This window comes from Periplaneta americana, chromosome 6 (assembly GCF_040183065.1).
Source record: "Periplaneta americana isolate PAMFEO1 chromosome 6, P.americana_PAMFEO1_priV1, whole genome shotgun sequence".
NCBI classification, from domain to species: Eukaryota; Metazoa; Arthropoda; class Insecta; order Blattodea; family Blattidae; genus Periplaneta; species Periplaneta americana.
The window spans coordinates 41,417,225-41,437,740 of record NC_091122.1 but is presented as its reverse complement, the minus strand read 5'-3'; the positions used below and the strand labels follow the sequence as shown (position 1 = coordinate 41,437,740).

Genomic DNA, 20,516 nt, shown 5'->3' with positions numbered 1-20,516 from the left:
CTGCAGAATACGCCGATATTGTGTATGTTTATGGTTTGTGCGATGGAAGTTCCTTGCATGCCGTTGCTGAATATAAATATCGCTTTCCGAACAGAAGGGTACCATATCGAAGAGTAGCCTACTTACGTCTATGGGGTTGGATGAAAGAAGGGGGAAACGAGAGAGGCGGTAATCGACCGTATTTTGGATGTGGCACAAAGAACAGCCACGTGCAACTCTCCCGAGCGATGAGCGCGATTCACGCCCGAGCGCAACAGTGCATTGAAGCAGAAGGAGGTACCTTTGGAAATGTGCGAAAATATCGACCATGACGTCTAGAATATTAGGTATGTATGCATTCTTCTTCTTCTTCGTCTTCTTCTTCTTCAGTCCCTTCTGCTGCTAAGTGTCGGGTTTGCCTCTCTCCATCCATTTCATCCATTTTTCCCGGTCTCTACACATTCTCTTCATCTCTACCATTGTTTTTCCTTTCTGTTGGCCTATTCTTTCTATTGTATCCTCCCATTTAATCCTTGGTCTTCCTCTTCTCTAATGGGTGATCCGTCCGGTCCGAAGCTACCTTGGTTTCTCTGAATCAGATTTACCTCTACATGGGTGATTAGTCCAATGTAGAGTGGTTTTAGGGTGGCCTTCCCTTGCTTTTCTGTTAGGGTGTGATCCCTTAGCCTTTGTGGATCCCTCCACCCCGCAAGGCAGCGATTACTCTCTCAATTATGAGGAGTAGAAAGTGGATTGCTTCTTAGTCTGGTCATTCATTATATGCCTGTCTGGCATGGGAGGCCCTGCCAGTAGCTATGCTACCGCCAGCATAGCCATATAACTCATTAGAACACTCGAGCCTAACCACAAACTTCAAGGTCATGCAATCCCCAATCGTGAATATGAACTTTAAATTTGTCTGTTATCTGTCTCTAAATGCGAGTTAGTACAATGGAATCTCAGAAGTGTTTGTGAAATCAAAGAGCCATATCTCCATAACCATTCGAAAACGGACCCATATTCATATTAACATTTTTGACTCAGAATGACATCAGAATTCACATTCTAAACTTTTTAATATTCCTCGTGAATTAACCTGTATATATATATATATATATATATATATATATATATATATATATATATATATATAGGCCTACATAAAAGATGGACGAACCCAGAAATGCATATATAGTGTTAGTTGGGAGGCCGGAGGGAAAAAAACCTTGGGGAGGCCAAGATGTAGATGGGAGGATACTATAAAAATGGATTTGAGAGAGGTGGGATATGATGGTAGAGACTGGATTGATCTTGTTCAGGATAGGGACCGATGGTGGGCTTACTTGAGGGCAGTAATGAACCTCCGGGTTCTTTAAAAGCCATTTGTAAGCAAGTAAGTTATACAGTGAAACCTGTTCAAATTGGAACCTGAATAATCGGAATCCTGCCTATTTCGGAACAATTTACTGGTCCCAGCGAAATTTGTATGTATTATGTGTAATTTTTCCTGAATAAAACGGAAACTGTCCAATGCGGAAATGGAAACTGTCTGCTACTGTTCAAAACGGAAACAATATTTTGGACACACTATATTTTGTAACTATATTTTGAAACAGCATGTAATTTCAAGGAATATACGAAATATGTAGGTCACTAAGATAAAAACAAGTTTTCTTTGCAAAATTCTAGAGGTTACGAGGGTGTGTTGGCCTGTCGGTCATAAATTTTATTACCCTGTTGACTAGGCAAACGAATCCCTTCAAAGATTTTCAATGCTTCATACCCGTATACTGTCGTAGCTAAACAGAGCACAAGTGTAGTGATTTCCAGGTTAAAAAAAAAAAAAAAGTTGCATAAAATGTGGCATTAACATTAAGTGATGAAGTAAAAGTTATCGAGATAAAGGAAAATTAGAAACAAAGTCTGTGTGAAATAATATTGAAGCAGAGTTGTGGAAAACTCAGGTGTGACACTTAAAAAAATAAAGATCATAATGAGTGAGTGGCATGAGGCCAATATTGGTGACACAAATAAATGAACTGTTGTGGGAGTGGGTTCTTCATGACCTTTCAAAGAACAAGCCAATTTCTGGATCTATCCTGCAAAGCAAGCCATTGAACTGGGAAAGAAATTAAATAAACCAGAATTCAAGGCTTCTAATAGATGGCTCCTAGTCCAATTAATTAATAATGTGCAGTGATATGCAGTACAGTATTAGAGTATAGTGTTAGATATTAAATAGAATGAGATTAGTAAACTTTAGTAATGTTTAATGACTAATGAGTGAGTTACAATAATATTTATACAGAAAATGAGATTTTAATCAAGATGATTCACCAACGTAATGAGCGACAGAAAGCTGATTTAATGTGATAAGTGATAAATGGAATATTTTGTACTTCTTGCAGTTTGCGGCATGCCATTTTGTTTTTCATGTATATGAATGACAAAATATTCCATTTTAATGTCACACCTGAATAATACGGAAACCTGTCCACAACGGAAAAAAAATTAGGACCATGTCACTTCCGCCTTGAACAGGTTTCACTGTATATAAAAGATGTCAAGTGGCATTCTTACAGCAGTGAAGTTCAACCCAACATAACAATAACAACAACTACTTCAGAAATGTAATGTTTTGCAGTAACAAACTAAAGAATCTTCCAACAGTGGGTGATGAATATATGAAAAAATTTTACGTCAGCAATAAGATAAGCAACAAAAGTAGGAGAGTCACACAGTGTGTTTTTCAAGCACTGACATTGTGAACTTACCATTCCCTGGCTGTAGTAGCCGGCAAGGTACTTGTCACAGATGGATACGAGGCACCAGAAGGCCTGCTCAGCAGGCATGTGCATAAGTAGGAACGCTGCCAATGGAGCTTGAGCTTGACAATAGCCAACACTCGAATTGAGAATAGAATATGCCTTGAGGACTTGGAACAAGTCACGCTGCCTGCAACCACAAATATTAATATCATTAGCATTATTTACTATATTATAAACACTTTGGAAAATATTATTATTTTTTTGTTGTAACTACCAAATATTTTCACTTGGTAAAAAAGAAAGAGAATTCAATATCCAATACAATGGCCAACACCTCCCTAGGACTTATGAATCCAAATATCTTGGAGTTATTTTCGACAGTAAGTTAACATGGAGCAACCATTTGAAATATATGGGGTTGCTCTAGAAATACTTTGAACACTACATACAAAATGTTTATACAGCCAGTGCTGATGTACTGCGGAGAAATTTTAATTACTTCACCTTTCATAAACGAAATAGAACGTGTTCAAAACCAAGCTCTCAGGCTCATCACTGGTGGAATCAAAACAACTCCAATAGATTCTATGAGATTCCTCACTAATATTAACAGCATCAAAATGATAATAGAAGAAAAAGCACTGATTCAATATGAAAAACTTATCAGATTACCAGGAAACAATTGGCATTCATACAGTCCTCTCTGTAGATTAAAAACTCAAAAAAGTTTCATATCCATCGTTCAAGAATTAAAACAGAAAATCAACGTCCCGAATTTAAAAGAAAACTTACAAATTAAATCAAAACCTTGAACACTATTAAATATAGAGTATAATCTAAATTTAACTGAAGAAATACTGAAATCAGAAGTAAACACTGAAATACTGAAACAATTGTCTTTAGAGACAATTAATATTAGGTACCCTCCACAAAACTGGCTTCATTTATACACTGACGGATCCTTGATCTCCAGAGAACAAGGTACAGGTGCAGGTGTTACGTGCTGTCTCTTCTCACTTTATAGATCTCTTGGGTATGGAACAACAAGTTTTGATGGAGAAATCGTTGCAATAAGTGAAAGTCTCAGGAATCTTCTATGCCACATCAATAAATTTAAAAATGCAGTTATATTGTCAGACTCCAAAGCAGCTATTCTATCAATAGTCTCTAAACACACACCTTCATCTCAAATAGCAGAAATAAATAAAATGCTCTCCCAACTAATAACACTCAATAAAAGAATTGTATTCCAATGGATACCATCCCATTGTGGAATCCTGGGAAACGAGAATGCGGACGCTTTAGCAAAGAAGGGCAGCACTGCTACTTACAGACCTGTTACTAAATCTACGTATTCCTTTGTGAAAAGATTTATTAAATCTACATACTTAGACTTCAACAAACAAAATTTGATAACACAATCTCAAGGGAAAAAATGGAACTCTCTGCATCAAAATCCACAGTTGATTCCTGATTTACCACGCAAATCGTCTGTAGCTGCATTTAGATTGGCAACAGGCCATGACTGTTTGGCCAAGCACCTGCATAGAATTGGAATATATCAGTCTCCTAACTGTCCACTGTGAAACTCAAATCAAGAAATGGATTCGGAACACCTCAAAATCTGTGCGTCAGTGGCTAACCATGACAATATCTTTGAAAAATATTGGAGTGCAAGAGGTCAAATGACTTTATTGTCAAATGCCTGGCATTAGAAAACAACAGCAACAACATGTCATAATCATATTCTGCAACAATCATCATAATCGCCATTGTTATGAGAACCATAATCACCAACACCACAATCACACCACTCCTACCATTTTTACCACCACCATAACTCTCCATTACCACTATCACCATCATCACCCCCTATGGTGGGTGAGTGGTCAGACTTTCAGCCTGTCATGGAGACAGTCCCGGGTTCGAGTCCCAGTCTAGCCTGGGTTGTAGCAAAGAAGGCAGCAGTTGGGGTTTATCTCGGGGTTCTCTCCTTTCCCCATATTAGGCATCTAAATCATTCCATCAACATCTTTCCATTTTATCATCATTCCATAGCATTCACTGAACACCAGCTGGCGATATATGGAGTGAACTGGCCTAGGGACGAGTGGGGTAGCTTGCTCGAAACCTGGGTACACAGCAAACCTTAGTGCACTCAGCCAGTGTGGGTTTGGGAACGCGTCTAGATTGAGGATTAGTGCAATAGATTTTGAAAGGTTGCAGCCCATCCCAAAATTCAATTCAATCACTATCATTCACCATTACCATCGCCACACATTCACCATCACTGCAAAACTCACCATCAGAATCACCATCACTACCATCCACAACTACTATTACTGCTACCCTCACCACCATCACCATCATTCATCATTATCATCACCTCAAAACTCATTACCAGAATCACCATTCACTACTACTACCACCACCGCTGCCCTCATCACAATCATCATCATTCACCATTGCCATCATTGCAAAACTCATCACTAGAATCACCATTCACCACTATCACCGTTACCTTGACCATCATCACCCTCATTCACTATTATCATCGGTGCAAACTCATCCTCAGAATCACCATCAACATTATCACTGTAAGAATAATCTCTACTACTACCATCACCATTACCATTTTCAGCACTGAGACAATCGTCACAACCACCAGTATCACTTTTAATTGTTGTTGTTATCATCATCATCATCATCATCATCATCGGTAATCTACAGATGTATTATAAAAATACAAGTGATTAGAAACAATTATCACTACTTACAGTGGCTTAACAAAAAGTATAAGGCCCTATCCAAAAGAAAAACATGGGAAACATCTGCCTCCTGACTACAAAGTTCATGTCTTCTAGCACTGTACACCTGAAGTTTAAGCACTACTGTCTCAAGCAATGTGAAGGAAAGAGTGATTCAAATTACAGAAATATTGAAAAACATGAAATAATTCTTACCCATGACCCTCTTGGTCAACAAACATTTCATGGTAAGGAAACTGTCGATGAAGATCTTTTCGGATATCATCCACCCAGCGTGGATCCCCATCTTGTGCTGCTAACTGTGCATACAAGTTTCGTCTCTGTTCTAGTAACAGCTTCCCACCACAAAGGTACAACCATGCACGAGGACGTACTGATGGAGGGATTCCTTTTCTACATCGTTCTCGCACCTGCACGGAAGAATAAAATACAAATTAATCATTGGACACACGAACAAAACGATACTGCAGTTTAATTACAAGAGAAAAGACATAAGTTACTAAACACCTCTATAAAGTATTACTACTTCAGTTCCAACTGCAGAAGAAAGAGAAATTTAAGAAAACAACAGAATAGTTGCTAAAAATTATTACATATTATTATTATTATTATGCCACTGTTTGTAGTAATTATTAAATATTAAATGTGACCTACATAAAATGAGCATTATTTTATGAGCAGTAGGACAATATATTCTTAAGCAGTAATAATAATTCTTCTACATTGTGAAATATTTCCATTGCAAATTTCTTTATGGCACTTTCATACCAATTTTTACTTTGATATATGAAGATAAAAAAAGCTGGAACTTTCTTATATCATTTATCTCAATTCTCCTTTTATATCATACAAAAAAATAACATTGAAGATTTAAAGACAACACAAAGTAAGAATACACATTAGTTATGTAATCGAACATTTTTATCTGTATTATATGTAGCCTACTATATTCTAAGCAATATTTATACATTATCTTATAATGGTTAGTTCCTTGGATGTATCTTCTGAAACAACCAATCAAAAACGCAGATAATGCTAGTTTATATGGAAAATAGCATTAGTTAATCTCATGAAAACCACTAAATTAAAATATTTTCACAAAATTTATTAACCACAAATTTTCAGAAAATGTAACACACTGAAATAAAATTCCACAATAAAGAAAACTAACAAAGAAATTCTAATATGTAGTAATGTAACTGTATTATTTAACCCTTAAGTCGTCGCACGGGGTGTTGTGAACACTCCAGTCAGATATTACGGAGCTTGTAACTTCATATTTTGTAAGTCTGTACTTCTGAAACTTTCAGTACCTTTATTGGAATTGGTAAGGCAACAATAATCGTAAACATTTTTGAAATCGGAATTCGCATATTCGAGATAATAACGGTTTAAGTGGGTAGGGCGGTTTTAGCGCGACTGCTTAAGGGTTAAAGCAATATAAATTAAGGTAACAGTGTAATATTGATTTACATGGGCCCAATAAAGAGATTTTGCTACATAGTTTGTGATAAAAGATCAGAAGTTGAACTTTAACATAATGTAAGCAATACAAAAGTGTCAATTCAGTTTCAGGACAGAAAATGCACACTAAAAGGACAAAACGAACAAGAATATTAGAAGTAGTGAAAGAAATTAACATGATATTATATGAGAATTCCTTAACTTTAAACAATGTGAAGTAAAGTAACATGTTACATGTAAGTTATTTTACTTAGTTGTGAAGTGATAGAAAAGATATAATGTATGTTACCTCTTCTATATAAAGTTAAATGAAATATTACATGAAAATGTTCACTACAACATCGTACAGAAATTTATAAGGAATGAATTCTGGAACGACTTCTTAATTTCATTTTAATTCCTGACAGAATAAGATAAGCGACCCATCAACTGATAAACATATTAATTTACTGACCTAATTCTGTGCATCGATATTTATAACTTCTCACATACAAACAAATAAACGCTTCAGGAAACTGAATTTATCTTTGCAGATACAAAATCTGGAACATTATATAAATAAATAAATAAAAGTATGAACATTACGTCTAAAGGAAGATTTCAATTAAAATATATTAATGACTGCAGTGATGTTACCTGTTTAAACAAAATGTAAAATAGTTTTAAACATTATTTTTGAAGTATACATCCTAGGATCTTTAAACCTCCAAATTAGTCTATAATAGTTATTTTCTAACATTATTTCAATTATATTTCAAACCACTGAAAAGAAATCAGAAGAATAACAATGCGAAAGAGTTGAAAATCTTCAATCACTTTATATGATGACATATTTCAAAACGGCAACATTCAATGACTTCCAAATAAAGAAGCAGTTCTGCAGACCCGCAGTGCAAGGAAAACGAGAATTATATTTTGAAATTATACATGAAACGGCCAAAAACAAATTTAATGTTTGAGTTATAAGTGGTGTTTTACTATAATGCACGCTATATTTCATGTATTTCGAAGTTTCCTATTTGGACCTCGATCGTTCTTACTTTGGAAGATTACACATTGTTTGTTTATATTGCATTTTCCATTGTTGCCATCCAAATTTAGAACAAAATGTCATTGTATAATTAATAAGAAATCAACGTTCTTTTACATTCTACTACGTCAATTTCTATTAAATACGCACATAACTACGTGTGCTTAAACTTTAAAATTCGTTTTTCTCAAAACTTTCTAAAATGGACCTTGATCGTTCTTCAAATATATAAAATACCTAATGTCAAATTTCAGTCTTTCAACAGTTTTTTTTCTTTAATTTATTTATTTATTGTGCTTTAACTCATAACAAAAGTCATATCGCGACACAACTTAACAACAGTTTTACAACATCCTAAATTAAGATTTGCTGTGTTTCTGGATTACAAATTTATGAATAACAACAATACATTTTCGAATTTTAATTGAAGTTACACAGCACGTTAATATTTTCAAACTCAGGATATATGGAGAGTACTGTGTATAAATCAAGTGATCTAACATTTCGAAATTAAAGAACCTGTTTTGTTGAGTGTCTACTATGTTCTAGGTACATGGATGTAACTTGAAAATAAGTTTTATATATCATATTCACATAGTATGTATGGTACTCACACTTTTATATTTTTCAAAATATTTTCAGATAATATTAGTTCATGAATAACCCAGACTATGAATAATTTCAAGGGAAAAATTGTTCCGTGGCCGGGTATCGATCCCGGGACCTCTGGTTGAATGTACCAGCACTCTGCCAACTGAGCTACACGGGAACTCCACCCGACACAGTCTCAACTTAGGTTCCGGGATCGATAACTGGCCACGGAACAATTTTTCCCTTGAAATTATTCAAATCTGCTTTACAGGAAGCTTTACCTGAAAGATTAGATTTGCATAATATATATGTTCCTGTGTACGTTAACAGAAAACCACAATTTCAAGTCACACAGAGTTTGTGTGCACTCGATATGGGTCTCTGGCTTTTCGTCAGTCCACGCGAGTTGTGTGGATATAAAGGGAAAAGTTGAGCCGGTGTCGGATGGAGTTCCCGGGTAGCTCAGTTGGCAGAGCGCTGGTATGTTCAACCAGAGGTCCCGGGATCGATACCCGGTCACGGAACAATTTTTCCCTTGAAATTATTCAAATCTGCTTTACAGGAAGCTTTACCTGAAAGATTAGATTTGCATAATATATACGTTCCTGTGCACGTTAACAGAAAACCACAATTCAAGTCACACGGAGTTTGTGTGCACTCGATGTGGGTCTCTGGCTTTTCGTCAGCCCACGCGAGTTGTGTGGATATAAAGGGAAAAGTTGAGACGGTGTCGGATGGAGTTCCTGGGTAGCTCAGTTGGCAGAGTGCTGGTACATTCAACCAGAGGTCCCGGGATCGATACCCGGCCACGGAACAATTTTTCCTTTGAAATTATTCAAATCTGCTTTACAGGAAGCTTTACCTGAAAGATCAGATTTGCAACCCAGACTATGTTCAGTTTAGATTCCTTTATTTTGCTTTAAGTACCTATTCAATGATGTCATACCAATCAAGGTCATCAGCATCAAGTTTTCTTATATTATTCATAAGAACAAGAATGTTTTGATTACCTTTTTGTAGTTTTTGGTCATGAAGCGTTCCCAATTTGATAGCATGCGAAGCCATTTCTGCTCACGTCGTAGCACCACACTGGCAGGTACCACCTGTTTCCTGCACAACAAACATTGTTTTGCAACAAAATACAATGTATGTAAAAGCTATTCACTTCACAATTCTGCACTTGTTGTTTAGTCAAATGTCCGAAGACAGGTTTGAATCTCATAAGTGACACCAATAAGGCATCATTCATGATGCAACTAAGCCAGGAGGCAATGAGGTAGGGTGGCCAATTAATTAACATTTTAAATAATGTTTCAATTTCCTTCTTCTTTCTCAAACATTAACATTAATTAAATTACATAAGTTAGGTCAGCTACAACAGTGTTCATGAATGAGATAGTTACATACAATAGAAGTAATTTAATACAGTTATATGAACACTTTTTAATGATTGAATAAAATTAATAAAATCGGTTAAAAACCAGACATGTTTCGGAGGTGTGCTCCTCCATCTTCAGTGGTAGTACCACGACGTTGGTACAGATGTTCGACAGCGTAACGTAGCTTAAGGAAGACTCTGGTCTGGTTTTTAACCGATTTTATTAATTTTATTCAATCATTAAAAAGTGTTCATATAAATGTATTAAATTATTTCTATTGTATATAACTATTAACATTAATAATAATAATAATAATAATAATAATAATAATAATGATTAGAGTGCGGATGTTTAGGCATTTATTTTGGTTAAAATAGGCAGGCATACAGGCACTCAAAATAATAAAAATAGGCAGTGAAATAGGCACTTATTATTCATGGAAAGAGACAAAAAAAATAGACAAATACTTAATAAACTATCCCATACGGTACTCACTTTCCTTGGTTAAATGTCACAACAAGATGTTTTTTTAAGTTGTCAACTGTCATTGTGAGCCACCTGTCAGAAAGAACGTTTTTCATGGTGGTAAGAGATCTTTCTACTTCTACTGAAGTGATTGGAGCAGACTGTCTCTACTTTCTTTCAGAGATCGGGAAAAACCGACTGTGTATTGTCTCAAAAAGAGGGATGTGAGAAGGAATTAGAGACTTCAAAATACGCGTGACTTGTGCGTGCAAGCGACAACAGTAATGCGACCTGGAGACTTGCTTTTAATACTTCCCTCATCCCCTTTCTTTCGCTCGTAAATCCCGAAGTGACCTCAGCACTGAGGGTTATACTGTTCAAACATCTTTGTTAAGTGGCATAAAAGATGGAATTGGTAGGGGAGAAAAGTTTACAACTTCTTGGAAACATAGTATTGCTGGAAAATAAGGTTCTCAGCAAATATTTGTGTGAGGTAAACATATATTTTTAATTTGTATAACAGTTCTTTTTTTGTTTTTTTTACATAATTTATGTGCAGTTTATTTTAAATGCATTAAAAATATAGAAAATGTACAATAACGACGTAAAAAGGTTAAAAAAAAAGGCATTTAACCTTAAAATAGGCAACGGGAGCTAACATAGGCAAAAAAAGGCAAAGTAAAAATTGGGTCTATCGTCCCCAAATGTGTGGAAACGTGTTTATCTACAATAGGTCTTTCATACATACACTCACTTTAAAAAAAGGCATTTTGCCTAACATCCGGGCTCTAGTAATGATTGTAATATCAATAATAAGGAGAAAAATGATATAACAGGTAAACAAATATAATTATTTAGGCTTGAATTTATCTTACATACAAATAAAAAACAGCAGCTCCAGTATTGATCTACGGATTTGAAACGCGGGCGTTAATCACTAAAATAAACAAAACGAAGCACTGGGACAGCAGAAATGCGCTTTTAAGATCTGCAGCAGGTTACAATTTAACAGATCATAAACGGACTGACGAAATAAGAAACGAACTATTAACAACAAGTTTGAATTCCATAACATCAGATTATTATTAGAAGAGCTAGTTTTCTTATTCGGTAATTTAACGACGTTCTATCAACTACGAGATTATTTAGCGTCGATAGAATTGGTGATAGCGAGATGATATTTGTCGATATGAGGCTGAGAATTCGCCATAGATTATCTAACATTTGCCTTATGGTTGGGGAAACCTCAGAAAAAACCCAACCAGGTAATCATCAGCCTAAGTGAGAATTGAACCCGCGCCCGAACGCAACTCCGGACCGACAGGAAAGCACCTTAGCCGACTGAGCTACGCCGCACTGTGGTCTAAAATCCATATTTAGGAGGACAAATGCAGAAAAATGGCATGTAAAAAAATGAAATTAAACCCTTAAATTATTTTTCCTATAAAACTGAGTAACGCTCAATTGATTATCTTAATCAGCGGAGGTGGCTGCATAGCGAGATAAGAAGCAGCGAGTCTGCCGTTTTCCTTGTGCTGTACCTCTGTTGTAAGTGGTCGATTCCATTCATATTTGGTACCAATATGTCAAGTAGTTCTTTAGGTATGTAACACTGTTTGTTTTTGTTACATTTAATGTTATTATAGTATGTTATATTAGCATGAATGGACACGGGACAAAATATAAATATAACCATTGAGTGCAGACTTTGCTAAGGTAGAGAAAAAAAACCCCCTTTGGTTCGCCCAAAAATGATTTTTTTTTCACTTCCTCCACTATTTACCTCTATTTTAAATCTAGTCTTAAGGTGCGCAGATTTGCGGAAGTAATAATTTATGAGCACTATTCTTTCGAGGTGCAGTAGTGCAATTTTTCTCAGTTGCAGTTATTTCAATATCTGTGAACCGAATCTGCTTCCGCAGTATAATTCAGGGAATTCAAGATGACAGCTTGTTAATTATGCACCAAATAAGCTTCCCGAGTGTCCAAAAGGTGCAATAGTACCTAAAATGTTACATTTCCCCCCCCCCATAAGATTTTATCTAAATGCATCCCCCTGTAAGAGGCACTTCTGTTCATACCAACGTAAACAGAGTTTGTACACAAAACAAATGTACTAAGTGTAACTACTGTATAAAATTTCATAAAAATCTGTTAGATAGGACAAAAGTTACTCATTTTGTCTAATTGCGCCCCCCCCCCTATAAGGGGTAGTTACACTTAGACCAATGTAATGAGAGCTTGTATATAAAAACATACATGCTACCTGTAATTACTTTGTAAAATTTCATAAAAATCTGTTAAATAGGAGAAAAGTTACTAATTTTGTCTAATTGTGCCCCCTAAAAGGGGTAGTTCTCCTTACACCAACGTAATCAGAACAAAACATATATGTTCCTTGTAACTGTTTTGTAAAATTTCATACAAATCTATCAAATAGGAGAATAGTTACTAATTTTGTTTAATTGCGCCCCCCTATAAGGGGTAGTTCCCCTTATACCAACGTAACGAGAGCTTGTATACAAAACATAGCCTATATGCTATCTGTAACTACTTTGTAAAATTTCATAAAAATCTGTTAAATAAGAGAAAAGTTACTAATTTTGCCTAATTGCGCCCCCTAGAAGGGGTAGTTCCCCTTATACGAACGTAATCAGAGCTTGTATACAAAACATATATGCAACTTGTAACTGCTTTGTAAAATTTCATAAAAATCTGTTAAATAGGAGGAAAGTTACTAATTTTGTCTAAATGCGCCCCCCTATAAGGGGTAGTTCCCCTTATACTAACGTAACGAGAGCTTGTATACAAAACATATATGCTACCTGTAACTACTGTGTAAAATTTCATAAAAATCTGTTAGGTAACTGAAAAGTTATTGATATGTCCCGCTAAATTTGCATTCTAGACCACTGTGCGCCGGTGGCAGAAGAGGTGGTACGAACATGTATATTCATGGGAAGAAAAAATGGCTGGCTAAGATTGTCACGTGATATTAAGTTTATTTCACTATCACTATTGTAATAGATCGCCCATATTGTATCTTATTATGTATGTACACTCATGATGTATTTATTATAAACAATATCGCATTTGACTGACACTGCATCGGTGCGCTTCTGACGATGAGAAATCTTTTTTATGCCACATTAAATACTTGGAGTGTCTCTATTAATAACACCTACTCAATCTTATACCAATCTGCTAGTTGAATGTAAGAAGAAAGAGTTCATCATTAACACACTTAAAATCAACGTAATTGAAACAATTAATAAAAAATTTCCTCTCAATTCATGGATCCACAGATATACAGATGGATAAAAATTAGACAATGATGGGAATGTTGGAACAAGAGTACAATGTGAACTGTTCTCCTTTTACACTTCACTAGGCAAAAAAACATCTGTCATTGATGGAGAAATCCACGCTATACTTATCATATCAGCCTAAAACAGCTGGTTCTCAGAACCTTGGATTATAATTCAGCTGTCATTTTATCTGACTCACAGGCAGCTATCCAAACAATAACAAATCTAACCAACGGTATTACTACACGAGATATTGGTGAACGTAAAACAATGTTAAAACAATTACAGAACGCCAATAAGATTGTCCTCCAATGGGTCCCAACTCATTGCGGCATCCTTGAAAATAAAACAGCACATACATTTGCTAAGAAGGATACCAAGCTACTACAAACTTCAAATCATTCAGTTACATACAATAATATAACCCACTTTACAGAATGCGAATTAACGGGGGGGATTCCCCGCTGTTGTAAAGTTATCCCCCTCTAATAAACATCCCTGCCAGGGATACTTCTATTCCTTCTCACAAAATATTTTCCTAAGCACCTTATTCTCGAACACCCTTAGCCTCTGTTCCTCTCTCAAAGTGAGAGTCCAAGTTTCACAACTATACAAAACAACCGGTAATATAACTGTTTTATAAATTCTAACTTTCAGTTTTTTTTAAGCAGACTAGATGATATAAGCTTCTCAACCGAATAATAGCAGGCATTTCCCATATTTATTCTGCATTTACCGTAATTTCCTCTCAAGTGTCATTTAATCTGTTACTATTGCTCCAAGATATTTGAATTTTTCCACCTCTTCAAAGGATAAAATTCCAATTTTTATATTTCCCTTTTCGTACTATGTTCTAATTACGAGAGACAATCATATACTTTGTCTTTTCGGGATTCACTTTCAAACCTATCTCACGGATTATTATTACATACGGTAATTTGCTAGAAGACGTCGTTGCATATAGACCACTCTTACACTAAACCTAAAATTTGTTTTTGCAAGATATACTAAAACCCTAAACTGACCTAACCTAACCTTTTCCTTAATCTGTGATAGGTTAGGTTAGTGTTTTAGTACACGTTGTATACACTAAGGTTAAGTTTAGTGTAAAAGTGGTCTATATGCAACGACGTCTCCTAGCAAATTACCTTACATACAAAATTTAGTTTCATATTGAAGTTTTAATTTCTCATTACAATTTGTATTTAGTTCACTTAACTCTTTTAATCAGTGAGTCTATTGCTTTATTCATTAAAATGACGCACAAAGATTGAAAAAATGTTAAAACATTAACACTCCCTTTTATTATGCAATATATGGCCTATACTTTGTCTTTTCGGAATTTACTTCCAAACCTATCTCACGGATTATTATTATTATTATTATTATTATTATTATTATTATTACATACAAACTTTAGTTTCATATTAAAGTTTTAATTTCTCGTTACAATTTATATCAAGTTCACATATTTTTTTAGCAGACTAAAGCGCCTCAAAATATACTACGAAAAGAACAAGGACGGAAAATACATGTCTCTCTTATTGGGTTTAACAAGAAATGATTTGCTGAACAACACCCTTCAACAAAACAAAAAGGCAGGAAGGAATACTCTTTAAATGGGAAGTCATTACAGTGAAGCTACTTCCTACTTTGGATCAGTGACTCTTTGTTATTCAGTACACACTATACCAAGTTCATGGTGCAGCTATTCAATAGAGGCATGGCTTGCATGGTTAATGGCTGTTTAGCCAAAGAGGGTACTAACACAATCACTGTTATAAACAGGTGACTCCTCAGTTAGCGAATTCAACCCATTACCACACGGAAAGTTCCATTATCGCAGTTCATACAAACAGAAAGCCTATTGTGGATACAGTATTATAACTAGGTAACTGCAAATCTAGCGATCTGAAAAGACATATCCCTGATAACTTCCACAAATATTTTTCTTAGTTCATAATAAAGTGACTATTTTTTTTGTAGTTTTTATAATGAAATATTCTTTTAATTAACTACATTAATTAACTACACAAGTTAAAACTAATGAATCACCTAAGGCTTGTACACAAATGAAATACACTTGCATGAAAAATTTCATTCCAATATTTTTTAAAACGTTTTGATTTATTAGGGAAAAGACGTAGGAATATGAAAGTTAGAGGAGATGAGCAATAAACATAGGTACCGACGCCTTATGTGAAGGAACTGCACTTTACCGTAACTTTTAATCCATTTTGAATCTTGCGTACACTACTTTTAACACTTGAATATAAGTAATTGATTAACTAGCGGACTTACTCGTGTTAATTATGTAAGTCTGTGCGACTTACAGCTGTTTCGGTGCTTCATCACACCATCCTCAGAGCCTACTAGATCTCGGCGTCATCTCGAACTTCTCTGCCTGTTATGTGGGTGCGTTTGATTGTTGAAAGGTGTTGAAAAGTGGAGTCAAATAGTGTGTGTGTACTGAAATTGATCTGTGTGTTGAGAATTTGATCGGGGGTGTTTTAGTGTGTTTGTGTATTTCGTATCGTTCTAGTGTCTTGAGTTTTTGTTCTTGGATATAGGACAAACAAGCAGATCATTCCAAACACGCTACAAAGAACACATTAAAGCAATAACCAGAGGACACAATACATCTACATACGCCGATCACATAACCAATGCTAACTATCCATACAATAACATAATGCGGACATGGAAATCCTACACATACAACCCAAGAACCAAAAACTCAACACACTAGAACAATACGAAATATACAAACATATTAAAACACACCCCGATCAAATTCTCAACACACAGATCAATTTCAGTACACACACACTATTTGACTCCACTTTTCAACACCTTTCAACAATCAAACGCACCCACATAACAGGCAGAGAAGTTCGAGATGACGCCGAGATCTAGTAGGCTCTGAGGATGGTGTGATGAAGCACCGAAACAGCTGTAAGCCGCACAAACATAATTAACACGAGCAAGTCCGCTAGTTAATCAATTACTTATAACTTTTAAAATATTGCAGATATCTGCAAAATTCTATCGCTGATCGGAGGAGAGATATCCAATCTAAAATAAAACATTCAAACTTCGCATTTTTTAAACTTTTAAACCTGTATCTCCCCCACTTAAATTCAGTTCAACAGACGGCATTAAATTTCTAAATAATCTACTGATGTACACATCTGATAACCAAACAGAAATCGAGTTATCTGAATATAGTACTGGATCCGTAATGTGATTTCAATATGTTCATTACATTACAATACTATACCTGTATCCCATAGGACAAAACCTATCTAACCAGACTCTCACAAAATACGAACTGAACTTCGACGTTGCTAGCAGGATGGCTGGGGCTCATAGGATTGCCAAATAATGTCATAATAAACATTTAAAGCTGCACTACCTTTTTCAACAGCGTGTTAAACCCTTTTCCATTAAAGAGAAACAACATTCATTATGGTCTCTTGTCTTTCAGTGTCGCCAAACCACAAGGCAATATCTATCAAAACGAGATAACTTGTTTCCTTATCACAACTTCACTCTTCAAAAACACCACTTCCTTCAGGTGCAATCCGAGGATTCTGAAGAAAATTAGTTTTCCATTACTTCTGGAAGATATAGTAATACTAGTGGCTTGTGCAGCAAATACTGTAAACTAAGTTCATTAGACGTTCAAATAAACATTTTTCAGATTTATTTTCATTGAAGAATACCAGACACTCTGAAAGTTATTTGCTTCCATAATAATGAAAGATACTCTCTCTCTCGAGCCAATACTGAAGAGAACCACGCATATAAATATCTACACCACACCGCCATTAAATATATATTAAAAAGACCCAACCCCACTTGATTAACAACTGTAAAAATATTTGACTTTTAATAATATTATTATCTTACGTAAGTTTTATAGCTTTCAGTAACATATACTATATAGCCGCCACTCAGTAAAATATAGAAATCAAAATCTAATTTAAGTTTCACTTTCATATCATCAATATAGCATTAATATGTATAATTAATGAAAAATAGTCACATCACGGCATTAACTACAAAATATTTCATTTCTAATGGTAATAATGTCATCAAACCACCTCAAGTTTTGTAGTTTTTAATATCCAATACACAGCTGTACCCAGAAAATTACACACCACAGAATCGAACCTGTACATTATTTTTAGTAAGTTAAGTTTTTAATAACCAATTTAATTTGAGCTCTAAATATGTCAGCATTCTTGCAGATCATGGCCTTCGTGTAATATTGTTTACTGTAGTGTGTGTTTTGTTTTATTCTGAAATGCAACACGGCCGACTTGATGCTCGCTTCGCTTCTCCTGAATGCAATTAGCTTGTTCTCAAAACAGACGACAGATGGATTTTGGAAAATAGGAAAATTATGTAGGAAAATTGACATTTCACTGAAAACTATATTTTTCCGAAAAACTTTGGGTTCCAAGCTTCAAAATGAGGGCCGTTTTCCTGTAATTTCCATTACCAGTTCAAATTATATATATAGATTATAAAGCTTATTACAATCATAAAATTCATTAGTAATGTGCTTACACAAGTAGTGTGCTGCACATGCTCGATAATTTTAGAATCTAAATTAACGTCACAAATGTGACACAATATATTCTCTTTCTCTCTCCTTTTTTTTTATGAGGATGAGCTCGAAAGTTAGCTTTCCAGCCTCAAAAAACCTTGTCGTGTCTTAGCACTCTACTGCAGAATCTTTGTTGGAGTTCAAAGGCCACTTTCTTTGAAGTTATTGTGACTCAGCTATTTGGTGCCATCTGTCGATTCAGCCATGTAGGCTTAAAGTTCCGATGAGGTCCCCTAGATGGCCGTTTTACCCCCCACCCAAGCATATCATGCCTCCTCAGATTTATATCATCTGTATGCCAATCACAATGCATCACGTCGACCATTTATAATGATGATAAGATGATAATGTATACTTAAATGAGTGACTGTAAAATCGTGAAAAAAAAAAAAAAAAAACTTCTCAGGAACCTTGGCTCTGTCCACCATAAATGCAACTACGTCATCACCGGAAATCTAACCCTGATTCGTAATCATCGTAAGCCAGTGCTCTGCCAACTCACAAGCAAACATTCTGATGGGGGCAGATAAAAAAGTTATTTTTTTCTTCCACCATGTTAATAATATCAAAAGATGTGCTTATACACATTTTGGCCACTCAACCGCAATTAAGAGGCCGTCCAGAAAGTGATTTGCCCTGGGGCTGTTTACAGTTCGACATGGAGAACTATTAATAATGGAATTCCTCAAGGATCAATATTAGGTCCCCTACTTTTTCTAGTGTTTATAAATGATCTTGCCCCCCTTATAAAAGATGTAGGTCATCCCATATTATTTGCAGATGACACAAGTATAGTAATTACAGCCAATAACTCCAACACATTCCAATCTTCAACAGAGGAAATTCTCTTCAAAATATGTGACTGGTTCTCAGTCAATAAATTAGTATTAAACTGTAACAAAACTAACATAATTAAATTTAAATCCTGTCCAAATTCAACGTCGCAAATTTCTAGCGCAATAATTAACAATAGATCCCTATTAGAAACAACAACCAAATTTCTTGGCTTAAAAATCGATAATGTGTTAAATTGGAAAAATCATATTAAAGAAATTACCCCCAAACTAAATTCAGCTTGTTTTGCTATTAGATCTATGCAAAAGATAGTAAATATCAATACCTTAAAAACAATATACTTTGCATACTTCCACTCGGTAATGAGTTTTGGAATAATATTTTGGGGAAATTCCACAGATAGTAACAATATATTTCTATTACAAAAAAGAGTAATTAGAATAATAGTAGGTGCCAAATCTAGGGAATCGTGTAGGACCATTTTCAAAAAACTACAAATAATGCCCATGGCTTGTCAGTATATCTTTTCATTAATAGTCTTCCTCGTATGTAATCGTGAAAACTTTGTAACTAACTCAACAGTTCATAGCATAAATACACGTCAAAAAAATGACTTTCATACTCCATCGGCAAGTCTATCGTGCTATCAAAAAGGAGTGCGTTATATGGCAGTAAAAATGTTTAATAGCCTCCCTATCGATATAAAAAATGAAACTCAAAACATAAAATTATTTAGGGCCAAATTAAGGAAGTACCTAATTTCTCACGCCTTCTATTCTGTAGGTGAATTCATAACATTCAATAACACTTCATGAAATTGATACTAAAACTATGTGTTGTACTATTAAGTTATATTGTAAATCTCGTCTGTATATATTTCATCTAGACTGTGACTATAAATTAAGATTTTATAATAGTATTATGTTTTTTGACTTGTTCCATATTCTACCTGTAAGCGTGTATGAATACCATGGAATGTTAATAAATACAATACAATACAGACAAAAAGCACAACTGCAAGGAAAGATTTATTGAAACAAATACAGAATTGTTGCGCTATTTGCCAACATATCTCCCACTGGAATTGAGACATTTGTCATACTTTAAAAACTTAAAAATATGAACTAACGTCTAAATAGGCATTTTAGGCACTATAAAACCCCATTATTTATACCTGTATTTCCATGAAAAATGTAAATATTAAATCTCAAGCTTGTTATATCAAGAAAAAAATAGGTTTTTGCCTAAATTCCGCTCTCTAGTTATTATAGTATAAAGAACACGACATAGATTTGTATGAAGTCTTTGAGAAGAGGAACCTGACTCAATGTTACTGTACCACATATCGTTTCGA

At 35.0% G+C, this 20,516-nt stretch overlaps 1 protein-coding gene across 2 annotated transcripts in view; it reads right to left on the bottom strand.

The window, feature by feature from the left end:
* wkd (TBC1 domain family member whacked) overlaps window positions 1-20,516 on the bottom strand; it is an 81,142-nt gene that overhangs the window by 26,940 nt on the left and 33,686 nt on the right. For both annotated transcript variants that reach the window (XM_069828007.1, XM_069828006.1), the window contains exons 3-5: window positions 9,611-9,710; window positions 5,711-5,925; window positions 2,754-2,934 (exon numbers count right to left, since the gene is read on the bottom strand). In XM_069828007.1, coding sequence (XP_069684108.1) covers window positions 2,754-2,934; window positions 5,711-5,925; window positions 9,611-9,710 — 496 coding nt within the window. The remainder of the gene's footprint in view (window positions 1-2,753; window positions 2,935-5,710; window positions 5,926-9,610; window positions 9,711-20,516) is intronic.